Here is a 15,325-nt window from a genome sequence, read left to right as displayed (position 1 = left end):
AAGAAATCCTCTGGAGGGGAAGCAAAGGGAATGGAGTCCTCTACATCAGAATCCTCACAGGTAGATAGGGGCAAATCCAGGTCATCAGAGAAAACAGAAATTTCAGAATCCTGACCAAAAGAATCAGAAGGAAAATCAGTCCTAGGTCTCTTAGAGGGGGAAGGGTAGCTTCCCCTGATTAGAGTAATAAGGTCTTCAGCCATTCTTATCATGTGTCTTTTAGACATAGGGGCATGACCATGTGGTCTGGATGTCTGTTTTCTAGGCATGGACCAAGTTTTAGGCCTTGAAGAAGAAGATGGTGTCTGTTTAATATGCATGTCAGTAGGCCTGAATACACCCTCAGAAGCCAGTGCCTGCACAGCAGCTCTGCATCCATCCAAGGTAGAGAAATCAGCAGGTTCCACAGTCGAAGCATCTCGCGGCATACCGGACTCTGAATTGGTCTCAGTAGAGGTTTGCGAATCTAAAGTAGCGGGTATCAGGGGTTGCAAATGCGCCTCACTGAGTACCAGTGAACTGGCGAATAGCTTAGGAGACGTGTCGTCGGCAGCTTTGGACTGATATGGTCTGTCTCTACCTTTATCTTTGTGTTTTTTCAGAATGTCTATAGTCAGGTGGCTTACCAAAGCCATTTCTGGATAACTGAACAGAGTACCAAAATATCTGGATGCAAAAATTAACAGACGACGAATAGTATGAGGTTTGAATAAGGCACAAAACCGACAGTGAGGTACGTCGTAGTCTGGGCCTACGCAAGAAATGCAGTATGAATGAAAATCTTTATGAGATATTTGCATTCCACAAGAAATACAACTGTTAACTTTTACTGACATTGGATTAGAGCAAGAAAAAGGATCCCCAATGGGGTACTTGGCTTAGTTGAAGACTTCAAAGTCGGCCGACCGGCACTTGCGAACTGCTTCTGCTTCGGGCACCGCACGGCAAGAAAGACTGATGTAATGGCATCGGCTGCATGCTTTATACCTCTGACGTCATTGAAGAAGAGACAACATTCGAAGCAGGAATCCAAGACTCTGGTATTCAGGCTGGCTGAGGGCAACCTGCAGGCAGATAACCCAAATGTGATGACTGCAACAGTGAAACACGAAGAACATCATTAATGTTTCATGACATCATTAAAGTGTATATCTTTAAACATCAATGGATTATATAATCCTAATAAGAGAAGATCTTTGAACATCTTAAATTGCATAATTCTCAATATTTCTCCAAGAAACTAATTTACTAACTGAAGATGTCACAAAATTGGAACCCAAATCCTACAACCATTTGATTATCTCAAGAACACACACAAAAAAGGGGGTGGCCATACTATGGAAAAATACATTACCTATACCTAAAATAATTGACACCTACAAAGATAACACTGGGATGTTATCTTCAGTTATTATAGAATTTAATAAGAAAATGTTGACATTAATAAATATGTACTGGATTCCTGGCATTGGACCTACAGCAGTGAAACAACATATAGAACATATGGTTCAGTTTTCTAAAGGTAGTATTATTCTTGCTGGGAATTTTAATTCTATTTCTGACATAAAAGACTTGCACCAGTGGTAAAAGAAAAATTCCAACTATAGCTAAATTATTGAATGAATTTTCAGATTCATACATGAAAGATATTAATAACTTTACTGACGCCAAGTCATTGTTCTATACATTCTACTCAAATAGACATCATTCATATTCAAGAATAGATGAGGTATTAATTTCCAATAACTTAACGGATTTCTAATCAAACTCAAAAGTGATTTCTTGTTCCCTTTCGGACCATAATTCCATAACATTTGATTTTATACTAAACTCCACATTTAATGTTCAAATTAAAAGGATACCAGCCTACATAATTAAACTCAGATTTTACCGATTTCTTCACTACACAAGTACAACATTTTATTGAACTTAATAGTACACAGGAAACTTCTGAAGTATACATTTAGGATGCTCTAAAAGCTTACCAATATGATAAAATTATTGATTGGTATAAAAAGAAAATAATTTTGCGGGATAAAGACCTTCAAGATATGCAAACAAAGCTAGATACTTTAAGGCTTGATGCTTCAAAGAATCCAGATAAGAAAAACAGGTTGAATGAAATAAATACCTTAAACAATAAATACATGGAAATTTTAAACTGTAAAGTTATGATAAATCTTGAAAAATATAAAACGTATAACTTTTTCTATAAATCCTAGATCCATGAATATACTAGCTAACAAAACTAAAAGATTAAATAAACTTCACCATATTAAAGAAATCTATTCCCCAACAACAAAAAATGGTATCTGATTTACCAAATATATTAAGTGAGTTTAGAGGGTTTTTTTTTTTTTTTTTTTAATTAAACCAACCCAAAGATAGCATTAATAGTACAAAAGATATTCAATCTTTTATACATAATAATATAAAGAACAGACTAGCTGAAACACAAATAAAATTAATAGATAAATATCTTTTAAAGAAGTAAAAGATCAAATAACCAAACTTAAGCAAATTAAAGCTCCTGGTAACTATGGTATCATTTCTGAAATCTATAAGGTTTTGCCTGCTAAAGCGTTAACTCTACTACATAAAGTATTCAATATAGCTCAAAATAACATAACTCCCTCTTGGAAGTACATATTTATTTCCCCTATACTAAAGTCTAATAAAGATCCTGTAAAATGTGCTTCATATAGACACATTTCATTATTAAACACAGACTATAAAATGTTCATGTCTATTTATGCTGATAGACTTAAAAAATGTTACCATCCCTGACAGATATGGGTCAAACAGGTTTTATAATTAATATAACTTCTTATGAGAAGAAGGAGATAACATCAAAATAACAATAACTTTAACTGAATCAGTAAAAGCCTTAAAGAATAATTTGACTCTTGTTAGTTTAGATATTAATTCTGCCTTCGACTCAGTTAATTGGAACTATCTTTTTATCTTACTGAAGGACTTAAACTTTTCTAATAGCTTTATTAACCTTATAACTCAATTATAAAACGAAAGTCAAGCCTACATAAAAAATAGGTACTAGTATATCCCAGAACATATCCATTGTAAAAGGAATCAGACAAGGTTGCCCTCTATCTCCACTTTTATTCACATTAATTATGGAACCTTGGGCTCCCCTAATAAGGGATAACAATAATATACAAGGATATAGGTTAAATTGTAATGAAACATCAAAAATCCAAATGTTTGCTGATGATGTATTAATCATTCTTGGTGGTACTAACCCTACCTTACAAGAAATGTTTAAACATATGGATATATTTCAAAAAAGTTCTGGTCTTAATTTTAATAACTCTAAAACACAAACTCTTGTAATTGGTTTCAAAAGTTATAATATACAAGACCAAAATAAAAAATATATACCTCAGTCCAAACATATAACATATTTAGGTATAATTATAGCAACCAATATTAAAGACATCTTACGCCTAAATTATAGTAAAAGTAGAACTATCATAGAGATTCTAATTAGAAAGCAGAAGATTTTATTTACAATGGATGAAAAACTTTCCAGTATAAAGATGATCTTGCTTCCAAAGATTTTATACATAATACAATCTCTCTCTATTCCCCCTACAGGCTCTTTTATAAAAAAAATTAACACACTGATTAAGAACATTTTATGGCATCCGATAAAGCCTAGAAATTGCATTGTCCTATCATATGTATAGTTGGAAAAATGGAGTTATATCTTTACCAAATCTAGAATGTTATTCAATTTCGTCAGTTATTAAAACAATTGTTTATCTTATAGATGGAGAGTATTTTGCAAAATGGAAGGAAATTATGTTACATTTATCCCAAAATACCAAAAATGAAAATAACAAACATCTACCACAGTTAATAAATAATTCATTTATACGGAATTTGAGAGAATATTTTTCCAATTATTCCATTCAAATGCTTAAATCTACTTATATAATTTTAATTCTAAGGGCCTTTAAAAACTATATATTTAGGTTTAGAATCTTTGAAAATTGGCTGTTCCTCATCTTCCCTATTGCCTTTACACAAGGTATAATTCTATCTGCAGATCATTCTAAAATGTTATTAAAACAAAAAATTAATATTTTGGCATCAACTGTTAAATAAAAATGAGGCAAAACCTATTAATGCTCTTGCAGTTGAATATAACCTTAACTCTCTACTTTGGTCAGATTTGTAAGAGTTTAGAAAATATATTCTAGATAAACTAATTTTAATCCCCTTAAATGCTAAAAATGAAATACCCAAACTTACTCAATATTTGATTTTATACACTTATAATACTTTATCAGTTAAAATAGTATATCATATATTTATAAAGCAATTAAAAGTACAGTTTTGTACCTACCATAAATGTAGATGTTCGAGGATCCACATTGCTGCAGTCATAACCTGTGGGTAGTCCGCTGTCCTCGGTCTGCCCGAATACCAAAGAGTTAGGCTGGCGTCGGTCATGGCGCGAGCTGGCGTCAGCGTAGTGGTACTTAAGCGCATGACCGACGCCATTTCCTCAGTCTTTCTTGCCATAGATGTCAGAAGGCCTTAAAAAAAGGAAAGGCCAGAGCCACAAAGGAGAAAATAACAATAATACCTAAGGAACAATAACAACAACAACAACCCCAACAACAACCCCAAACCATAGAGGGGAAGGAGGGAGGGAAAATAGGACTGCAGCAATGTGGATCCTCGAACATCTACATTTATGGTAGGTACAAAACTGTACTATGTTCTTCGTCTCACATTGCTGCAGTCATAACCTGTGGGTAGAATCCCAAAGCAAAGGAAAAGGGAGGCTGGCAAACTAAAAGCATTAGGGGCTGCTAACATGCCCTGTAAGACTGCAGTGGCAAACCCAGCCCTGGACTTGGAGTAAAGAGGGAGATGGTAATGCTTAGTAAAAGTGTGAACTGAACTCCAAGTAGCTGCTTCCAAAATATCCTTAGTAGCTACACCCCTCAAAAAAGCAGTAGATGTGGCAGTAGCCCTAGTGGAATGAGGTCTAATCCCAGCAGGAACATTCTTCCCATGATGAGAATAACAAAAGGCAATACAATTAGCAATCCACTTTGAAATAGTCTGCTTAGAAACAGCTTTCCCTTGTGAACTCAAAGCAAAAGAAACAAATAACTGTTGAGTCTGTCTGAACTCCTTAGTTCTGCTCAAATACTAACGTAACTGCCTGTGTATATCCAAAGAATGCAAGATTTTTTCCCCCTTATTTTGGGGATCAGTATAAAAGATAGGAAAATGGATAGACTGGTTCAAGGCCACATTAGAAATAACTTTTGGCATAAAAGTAGGGTTAGTACGTAAGGAAACTCTATCCTTATGGAATATCAGAAAGGGTTCAACTGCCATGAGAGCCTGCAATTCAGATACCCTTCTAGCAGAAGTAATGGCCAACAAAAAGGCAGTCTTCCAAGACAAAAACTTCAATTCCGACGTAGCTGCAGGTTCAAAAGGAGGCAAAGTAAGCTTCTCCAACACAAAATTGAGATCCCAGGAAGGAGTAGGAGCTCTACGTGGGGGTCTTATGTTTTTTGCCCCTCTAAGAAATTGCTTAAACAAAGGGTGAGAAAATAAAGGAGGGTCACAATCATAGTGAGCAGAAATGGCTGCAGCATGAACCTTCACAGAGGAAAATGACAAACCCTTGTCTAGCAATTCAGTAAGGTACTGCAGTGTAAAACTCAAATTAGGTACAGAGACATCAAAGTCCTTTATTGTGCTCCAAAGAAAAAATCTCCTCCATTTATCAGCATAAACCTTTCTAGTGCTGGGCCGCCTGGCTTCCAAAATGACATCCAAAACCTGTTGAGGAAGCTGAGAACCCACAGGCTCTAAAACAGAATTCGCCAGGCCGTTAGATGCAGGGACTGCACCCTGACATTGAGCAAATGACTGCTTGATTGGGACAACAAGTGAGGAAGCTGTGGCAAAGGCCAAGGAGGTTCCTGAATTAAACTCCTCAGCAGAGGATACCAGTGCTGTCGTGGCCAATCTGGTGCTATTAAAATCATGCAAGGCTTGTCCCGCCTGACTTTCAAGAGTACCTTGGTAAGGAGAGGCAGAGGAGGAAAAGCATAGATGTGAAGGTTGTTCCAACTGAAAGATAGAGCATCCACTTTCCAAGCTTTTGGGTGAAACATCTTTGTGCAAAATTTTGGTAGTTGGAAATTTAGAGGGGAAGCGAACAGATCTATGTCTGGAGTTCCCCAAGCCACTGTCAACTGTTGGAATACTTGAGGATCCAATTTCCACTCGTGGGGATCCACCATTTGTCTGCTCAATACATCTGCTAGGGAGTTCTGTGCTCCTGGCAGAAACCGTGCTTGAAGAGTGATGTGCAAACTCAGAGCAGTCTCCCACAATATCATAGCTTGTCTGCAAAGAGGGTAAGAATGGGTTCCCCCCTGCCTGTTGATGTACCACATGACTGTAGTGTTGTCTGTTCGCATCAACACCTGTCCTGGTTGAAGTAGGCCCTTGAAAGCCATCAGGGCAAACTGGACTGCTAACATCTCCTTCATGTTGATATGCAAATGCTGTAGTCTGGGAGGCCACGTGTCTTGAATCCATTTCCCATTGAAGTGTGCTCCCCAAGCCAGGTCTGAGGCATCCATCGTTATGATCTGACTCGCCTCTGGTCGGGTCACAGAGAGTCCCTTGTTTAGGTGACATTCCTGTGCCCACCACAAGAATTCCTTTTGGATGCAAGGTATTATCTGAATGACAGTGTCCAAATCGTGGCAGTGTTGAGTCCATACACTTTTGAGATACCATTGTAGCTTCCTCATATGCAGTTTGGCATTGGGAAGTACCAGAATGCAAGATGCCATGAACCCCAAGGCTTGAAGGACTGTCCTTGCAGTCAGCCTGGACAGTACTGATAATTGCTGGAAGTATAGATGAAGAGTTCTTTGTTTGTCCGGGGTCAGAAAAGCCATCTGAGAGGCTGTATTCAGTCTCACACCCAGAAAGCACATGTCCTGAGAGGGTACTAGACTGGACTTTGTTTCGTTCACAGAATACCCTAGGCACCTTAAAACTGCCATTACATACTGTAGATGTTGAAGTAACTTGTCTTTGTCTTGAGCAAGAATCAGGCAATCGTCCAGATAAGGATAAATTTGTATTCCCCTCAGTCTTAAGAAAGCTATTACAGGAGCCAGAACCTTTGTGAACACCCTGGGCGCAGTAGATAAACCAAAGGGCAATGCAGAGAACTGATAATGAGAAGTACCAGCCCGAAAACGCAGGAATCTCCTGCAGCTGGGCCTGATAGGAATGTGAAGATAGGCCTCTGAGATCCAGAGTTACCATCCAGTGGTTTTTGCCTAGCAGAGGCAGAAGTTGCTGTAATGTTAACATCTTGAACTTTGGAATATCTAGGTATGTATTGAGAATGGACAAATCCAGAATTGGCCTCCAAGTGTTTCCTTTCTTTGGCACTAGGAATAGACGAGAATAAAACCCTAGGCCTTCTTCTGACGGAGGTACCACCTGGATTGCCCCCATCTGTAAAAGCAAAGAAATTTGTTCCTGAGCCTCCAGCCTTTGCTGAGGAGGTACATCTGGGCATGCCTTTGAAAGGAGGAAAAGTGTGAAAATAAAACTTGTAGCCTTGATTTATTATGTCCAACACCCATTTGTCCTGGGTGACCAAATGCCAATTTTGTATGAAAAGTGCCAACTTTCCTCCTAGAGGAGCTTCCAGAAAAGAAGGATCTGGCAGCTGAAGATACAGGTCATTGGGTCTGTTTACGAAAAGGCTGACCCCTGCCCTCACCAGAAGATTGTGCAGGAGAACTCCAAGTCCTAGGTCTGAAAGAACCCTGAGCGTGAGCCCTGCCCCTACCATGTCTAGACCTGCCCTTAGACTGAAAATCCGAAGGGTAAGACCATCCTCTTGCAGGCCAATTCCTGCTAAACTTAGGGGGCTGCACTTGCAAAAATTCCTTAACCGTCTGCATAGACTTAGCTTTGTCTTCCATCTTTTCAAAACTGACTCCACAGGGAACCAAAAGAACTTCAGATTGAAGAGGAGCATCCAAAATCCGAGCTTTAACATGCTCTGACAAATTTTGATCCTTAAGCCAGGCATGTCTACGAATAACTGAACCAGTAGCAGCCACCCTGGAAGAAGCCTGAAGGGCATCAAAGCCACACTGCAAGGAATGTTTACCAACTTGATCTGAAGCATGAACCAAGTCCTGCAATTCCTTACACTCTATACCCTCAGATAGAGCATCTACCTTAGATTTTAACTGACCTAACAGAAAGTTCTGATACTTCAGCATATGAAATTGGCAATTTAAAGCCCTCATAGCTAACGTAGAAGAGGTGTACACTTTTACCCCACCTATCCAACGCTCTAGAATCTTTATCCAAAGGAACTGGATTCTTAACCACAGAAGCCCTGACACCTTTAGGCCCTTGAATAATAGTTTCCGGGTCAGCTCTAGGACTCTTATACAAATATTTATGTGCCTCTGGAACTCTGTAATACCTGTCTGGCTTGACAGGGTAAAGAATCAGGATTAAGGGAAGCTTCAGAAAAAACATCCTGAACAACATCTAAAACAGGGGGAATAGCCAAAGGTCTATGTTGTGGCAAAAAAAAAATTCCCTAAGCCTCTTACGAGAATCTGAAAAATCCTGACCTTCCCACTTGAAATGCTCCCTCATGGAATGCAAGGTTTCAGAAAAGGAAAAATCCTCTGGAGGAGAAGCAGAAGGACAGGAATCCTCTGCATCTGAATCTGAATAGGGAGGAAAATCCTGAATATCCTCAGCTGAGGACTCAGAGTAATCAGAGGAATGCTCCATACCCTCTAAATCTGTCTCCACCCTAGGCCTCTTCTCTGGAGGGGGCATAGAACCCCTGATCAAAGTAATCAAATCCTCTGCCATTTTCAACATATGTTTTTTAGGAACAGAGCCCGAAGAACTAGGGCTATGGCCCGTACCAGAAAGACCAGGTCTGGCCTTAGCAGGGCCTTTAGAGACTGAAGTAGAAGGCCTAATAACCTTTTGTAAGGATGGAACCACAGAAACTTGAGAAGCACCCTCGGCCTGGCCTAACTCCTGAGAGGCCAACTCCTGTAACAGTAAAGGTTCCCCCTGGGATTCAGCCGAGACCTCAGCTGGATCCACAGATTCAACCGTAGATTCCATAGAACCGGCGTCCGCAACGGACTCATCCGGTTTTGACCTTAAAGATTTATCTTTTCACTTTTTTGCGGCAGCAGGCGTCGGATGATCCGACGGCATGTTGTAGTTACACCGCTTACCGAAAACCAACCTAGCACAGTCTAATCTGCGTTTAATGGTGCGCTTATTAAATCTAGCGCAAAAGCGACACCCAACTACATCGTGCTCAGGCCCCAAGCAAGGAATACAGAGAAAATGATAGTCCCTATGAGGTATCTGTTTCCCACAAGAAATACAATTATTAACTTTTTCTGACATCCGGATTAACTGAGGCAAGAAAAGACAAAACTTTTCCCCAACGGGGTACTTAGCCCAACTTGGTCTTTGGTATGAAACTCGAAAATTGAAAATTTCAGAACGCCGAACGGCACTTGCAAACGCTGCTTCGGACCACGCGGCAAGAAAGACTGGGGAAATGGCGTCGGTCATGCGCTTAAGTACCACTACGTACTGACGTCAGCTCCGGGCGCCCATGACCGACGCCAGCCTAACTCTTTGGTATTCGGGCCGACCGAGGACAGCGGACTACCCACAGGTTATGACTGCAGCAATGTGAGACGAAGAACATCAAGATCTAGATGTACATTCAGATAACTATTGGAATTCATTCAGTAATCAATAGTTTTATTCCCTCAGAAAAAGACACAGTTAATTTCCTTCAGTCAGCCAGCAAAACCACTTCCTCCATTAAATGGAGAATCTTCACACGGACATTTTTACATAAATCTTTTATCACACCTCAGAAAATGAGTAAGATAACTAATCAAGATGTTGTTTGCTGGAGATGTAATGCAGTAACAAATGCTGATTGGAATCATATATTTTATGACTGTGTATTATTAAAGAAATTTTGGGAAGAAGTTAACACTTTTTTTACAGGCAATTTTTTACAGACAATTTTATGCTTACAAAGTCACTTGTATTATTCAATATACCTGTCCCAGACTGTATAAATAAAACAAATATTCCTTGCTCTGGTCTATATTATCCATTGTCAGGAAAACAATTACGAGAAACTGGAATTCCTCATCAGTTCCCTCCTTTACAGAGTTTAAAGGTCTTCTCTTAGAAATATCTAAGTTAGAAAAGTTAATTATTAAATCTAAATCTACAAGGAATACAAAATGATATTACAAATGGGAAAATGTACATGAATTATTAGTTAAAGAAATGGATAAATGATTAATGCAGTAATCTTTCCTTTTCTTTTTAATCTTTTATTCTTAGTTTACTGTGCTATTATACTTACTGTATTAATTTTTTATACTGTATTTTAATAAATTTAACTTATTCAATTATTTTTCAAAATATTTGTTCATTATATTGTTTTCAATAAAGCTGTTAAAAAAGAATTTGCATGTGGAACCTGGCCAGAGGAAAGAGGGTGATATCTGCTGCCAGGGATCCCAGGGCATATAATATCAATGGGCCAGAAGAGAAGAACTTTGAATCAATTTCTTTACTTGGAACCTCAGTCTCTATATTAGAGTACATGGAAGAAAGGCTATGCGACTGTGTCTAGGTGAGCACCTATGAACTACAGTGTGAGCTGAAATTTGTTGCAGTTGACCGCGATTACCAGAAAAATGCACAAGTGGAGCAAGTAGACCCTTGCCTGTAGAATTGATTGGGGAAGACAGTAGCCAGTCATGTAGATAAGGAAATACCCAGAATCCCAGCAGTCTCAAGTGAGCTACTACCACTGCCATATATTTGGTGAACACCCTGGGGACTGTAGTGAGATCGCAGGACAGTGCTCTGATACGATGACTGATGTCCAGGCGGAAGACCAGGTATCTTCTGGACAGCCTGTTCATTTTGATATGATAGTAGGCATCCTGAAGATCTATCGAGCACATCCAATCATCCTTTTGAAGCAGAGGCAAAATGGACTGAACTGTGACTATAATATACTTTGAATGCTCTACAAATTGATTTAATTTGTAGAGATCCAGAATTGGTCTCAAGCCCCCTGTCTTTTTTGGTACCAAGAAGAATCCGGAGTAAGTTCCAGTCCCTCTCTGATCTGGGGGGAACCTCCTGGATGACTTATTTAGCAGCTTTTTTTTATATCTAGAGACAATGTTTCCTTCTGGCTGTGTGGAACATCGGGGATTTTCTTCACACTGGTGGGCTGGGTTAGAGAAAATGGTAAGTTAACCTCTGAATATGATTCTCTGTACCCATGAATCTTCTGTAACACACAGCCAAAACTCTCGGTTATAGAGACAAATGTCCCCTGACTGACTATAGAAGAACACACTTGAGCCTCCTTTCAGGAGTGCTGCAGGGGCTTTATCGGACAAGGAATCCCTAAAATGCTTGTTCTGTGAGGCCTGAGAGGAAGAGATGGCACAGGCAGCTTCAAAGTGGACTCTAAGTCCCCTGATCCGACACCAATGCTTTGGCTCTGAGAGGCTCAGAGCTGGTCAGCTCAGAGGAACCATCAGAGCTGAAGAACAAGCAGTCTTCAGATCTGATGAAGACACCCTCAGAAATCTTGGTCCAAGGGCTCTGAAACAGTGGGTTGCATCAGAGAAGAAGATACCAAGGGGGAGGTGGACAAATGACAGCTCATGGAACCAGTGGGAATAGGAGCCGGGAGACCACCATCTAAATCTGTGCTCTGGGGAACTTCCTCATCATCCGATCTACAACAGTTTCCGAAAGGCCTCTGGTATATCTGAGAGGACATGGTGGACAAAAATCTGGAAAGTCTTCACAGAGATCCCTCCAGGAAAGGAGAAGGAAGCCTAGATGAAACTGGGTCCTAGAGAAGTGGCGTTGAATGGATCCATGGAGACCTGGATTTTAAGATGTTTGGATCACTGACAGACCAGTCAGACTTTATGTACTTTTGTAGGAAGATCCACTGAAGGACCAAACACTGAATTCGAAGAACGATCAGCAGACCTCTTATGGGACTCTCTCTTTTGACATAGTCAGATTTGTTTTTGTCAGGCTTCTTGGGAGGAGTTTGAGCCCCAGAGACTGAGGAAGTAGAGGTAGACAGAAGAAGGCCACTTAATAACTTGTTTCTGCAATCAGTTAAAAGTTCTGAAATTGAAAATGGAGCAGATTAAACAAACCACTTCAAGGTGAGCAGGACCTAGGCAATACACACATTCCTTGTGGGCACTGGAACTGGGAAGCTTCAGCCCACAGGTAGTGCATATTTTGAATTCTGTAGGTTTGTCAGCCATGTTAAAAACCTACAATACAAGTCTCTAGAGAAAGATTATTAAAAAAAATAATTTCTATAGTTACATTTAAGTTAGAAAAAGGATAAAAAGACGAGGAGAGAAAAACTACCAACAATGGTAGAAAAAAAAAAAACATTCTGCAGAGTAAGAAGAGATACAAACAATGGTATAGGTAACTGTACCAAACAACAGTAGCTCAAAAAAAGTCAGAAAATGGCTATAGTTAGCTTACAGCTTATGGGAGGAAGGAAAAGAAGCAGTAAAGCAAGAAAATAAAATTGTGGGCTAGCTCATGAACCAATTGGTAATTGAAAAACTTGGAAATTTCAATGAAATGCTAGAGAGCAACGATGCTAATGGCAGCAAACAAGATCTGAAATATGTTAGGTTGGTAGGGCATTATAGGTAAAGGGAGGAGTTGAACAGTTCTCAAATCTGATGAGCTGGTAGAAGTCAAATCCAAACCCAGCAGTTGAGGAATGAATGAAAAGAACAACATCAGATTGCAAAGCTAAAATAAGAGTTTACCGATAAATTCAATACAGTTGAAAGGTAATCCTTAGAGGAAAGCTGCAAGATCATTCATTCTTTCTTTCGCATCATCAGACTGTTCGAACAGCATATTACTATGAAGCCATAAAAGCAATTCCTTTCATCCACTGCTGTAACTCCAGACTCAGATGTGTAAGAATGGACTCATCTGGAGTGTTAAAATGAAATGCCATGAAACTTATGATAGTCCAATCAAGCTTCAGAAACATTTGCCAACTATAAAGTTAAAAACAGAATACACAATCAAACACTGTACAGTTGACACACTATCGCCAGTGGGAGAACTTTAGTTCCCTTAGGTAGTAAACACAGAATTATAAAGTGGTTGCATCAGCAATCAGTGCTAAAGTAACATCTGCACCAAGCTTGGGATTACACAGTATGCAAAATGAAAATACGATATTTAATAAAATGTTGCTCATAAAAAAGTAGATCATTTTAAACCAGTTAATTTATCTTAGACCTGTAATAAAAACAGACATGGTTTAGGTAACAGTCACTATATATTTCATGTTAAAAACCAGTTCCCTTATACATAATTTCTACAATAACAAATATGGTTAGCTGCATTAAGGCAAATATCTGTATCTGACAGACTCTTTAGCCGTTTACTTTCATGTCCGTTTTTATTTCCGGAAGGATTATTTTCAAAATATTGTTCTGGAAAGCATATTCTGTACGGTTTCGGAGGGTGTAGGTTGCAAAATATTCAGAATTGTATGCATAAGTGTAGTTCCGTTCAGCAAAATAAAGTAACTTATGGTGAGGTGAATGTGCTCTTCAGGAAAAGCTTCAAGGCAGATGCCAAAGGCCACAAAACACATCTCATTTGAGCCTAATAATTTTGTGAATTCCACCCAGTACTAACATTATATATATGTGCTTTTAACTAATACTGTAAAATTAAAGGAGGAAGTACCTGAAAACAGCATCCCAGTTCAACTGTTTGGAATGTTTTGATTCAGAGTTCTGATCCAATTGTTTCACAGTTTCTGAGCTACGAATTAAACGCTTAAAATTTTCTACTTCTTTCTGGAAAACAGTGGGAGAGGAGAAGACCAGGATAAATACCTTCCAATTATTTCAACCATGAAAAGTCAGGCATTGAACTTACTATATTACCTTTCTTTCTGTTGCCTTATCATTTTCAAGATGGCGACAACAAAGCAACAGCTCATGAAGCACAACGCTCATTGTTCAAGCAGCAGAAATGCAAGAAAATGCTATAAAATACAAAAAGATGTAAAAACGTTTGGCAATATTTTCACAAAATCATACTTCCACTGTAATCAAAAGGATTACTCATACTCAAAATGTTATAGTTATATATGAGAATATTAAAACAATGAAACTGTAAAAGTCTTCACAGGGAGTACTGCACAAAATTGCTAAACTTGCAACCTTTTTTTCACCATAGTGAACAAGTTCTTCTACAAAATATTATAATACCTTACTTAATTCTAACTTTTTCTTTAAACAAGAAAACATCTTTATTAAATTATTAAAGTATCATGTATGGCATCTTTATTAAATTACCACATATGACATCTTTATTAAATTACCATGTATGACATCTTTATTAAAATTACCATGTATATCATAAGCAATCTTACATTTATATAGATGAAAATAAACCGTAGCGACACAATCTCAGTCACAAACATTATATATTACAAACAGTGCAGACACAACTGTAGCTGAAAACATTATACATCACTTTTAATGTATCTAGTCCTTGTCAGTCAACAATTACATAGCTCATTCAGATCCTGCCTTCTTTTAAACCTTGTTCCTCCTCTGCAAGGATTGATCCCATTTTTTCCAATGTCATTTGCTCCTACCTTTTTCTAAAGTCACAGTTCCAGTTGTTTCATCTATGTTACTATCTTTGCTACATATAATAGAGTTGGTTTAGACTCTGATTTCCATTTTCTAGTAATTGTTTTTTTGGCAGTCATCATAATTAAACTCAGCAAGGCCTTACTTTGTTTAGGCAATTCTGATTCTGTATCATTGCTCAAAACACTCATTTCCCCAAGCCACTCCAATCTGCTTACCCAGCATCTCCAACAGAGCACGTCCAGGGAATCTTTGAAGTCTGCCATCTCATTACACTACCAGAAAATATGTTGCCAGCTACTTGTTTCTTCCTCATCAAGTCCAGCATTTGCTGTCTACCTCAGGAAATCATCTTTGGACTCTACTTGGGTACAAAAATATCTATGGAATCACTTCAAAGCAAAAATCGTAAATCTTCTAGATTCTGTTGCATATTTGGGAGACATAACTATATCCCCTATTGTTTCTTTGTGAATTGCCTATCCAGTCTCTCCTGC

The 15,325-nt window shown here is 38.6% G+C and overlaps 1 protein-coding gene across 3 annotated transcripts in view; it reads right to left on the bottom strand.

Annotated features, from left to right (window-relative positions):
- The window catches only part of ATM (ATM serine/threonine kinase), a 3,174,581-nt gene that overhangs the window by 3,027,432 nt on the left and 131,824 nt on the right, over positions 1–15,325 (bottom strand). For all 3 annotated transcript variants that reach the window (XM_044072618.1, XM_044072619.1, XM_044072620.1), the window contains exons 2-3: positions 14,112–14,212; positions 13,909–14,021 (exon numbers count right to left, since the gene is read on the bottom strand). In XM_044072618.1, coding sequence (XP_043928553.1) covers positions 13,909–14,021; positions 14,112–14,183 — 185 coding nt within the window. In that variant the 5' untranslated portion in view covers positions 14,184–14,212. The remainder of the gene's footprint in view (positions 1–13,908; positions 14,022–14,111; positions 14,213–15,325) is intronic.

Source organism: Protopterus annectens, chromosome 5.part0 (genome assembly GCF_019279795.1).
Source record: "Protopterus annectens isolate FY-2018-M chromosome 5.part0, PAN1.0, whole genome shotgun sequence".
Taxonomy (NCBI): domain Eukaryota; kingdom Metazoa; phylum Chordata; order Ceratodontiformes; family Protopteridae; genus Protopterus; species Protopterus annectens.
The sequence above is the reverse complement of the archived record's forward strand: the minus strand, read 5'-3'. Positions and strand labels throughout refer to the sequence as shown.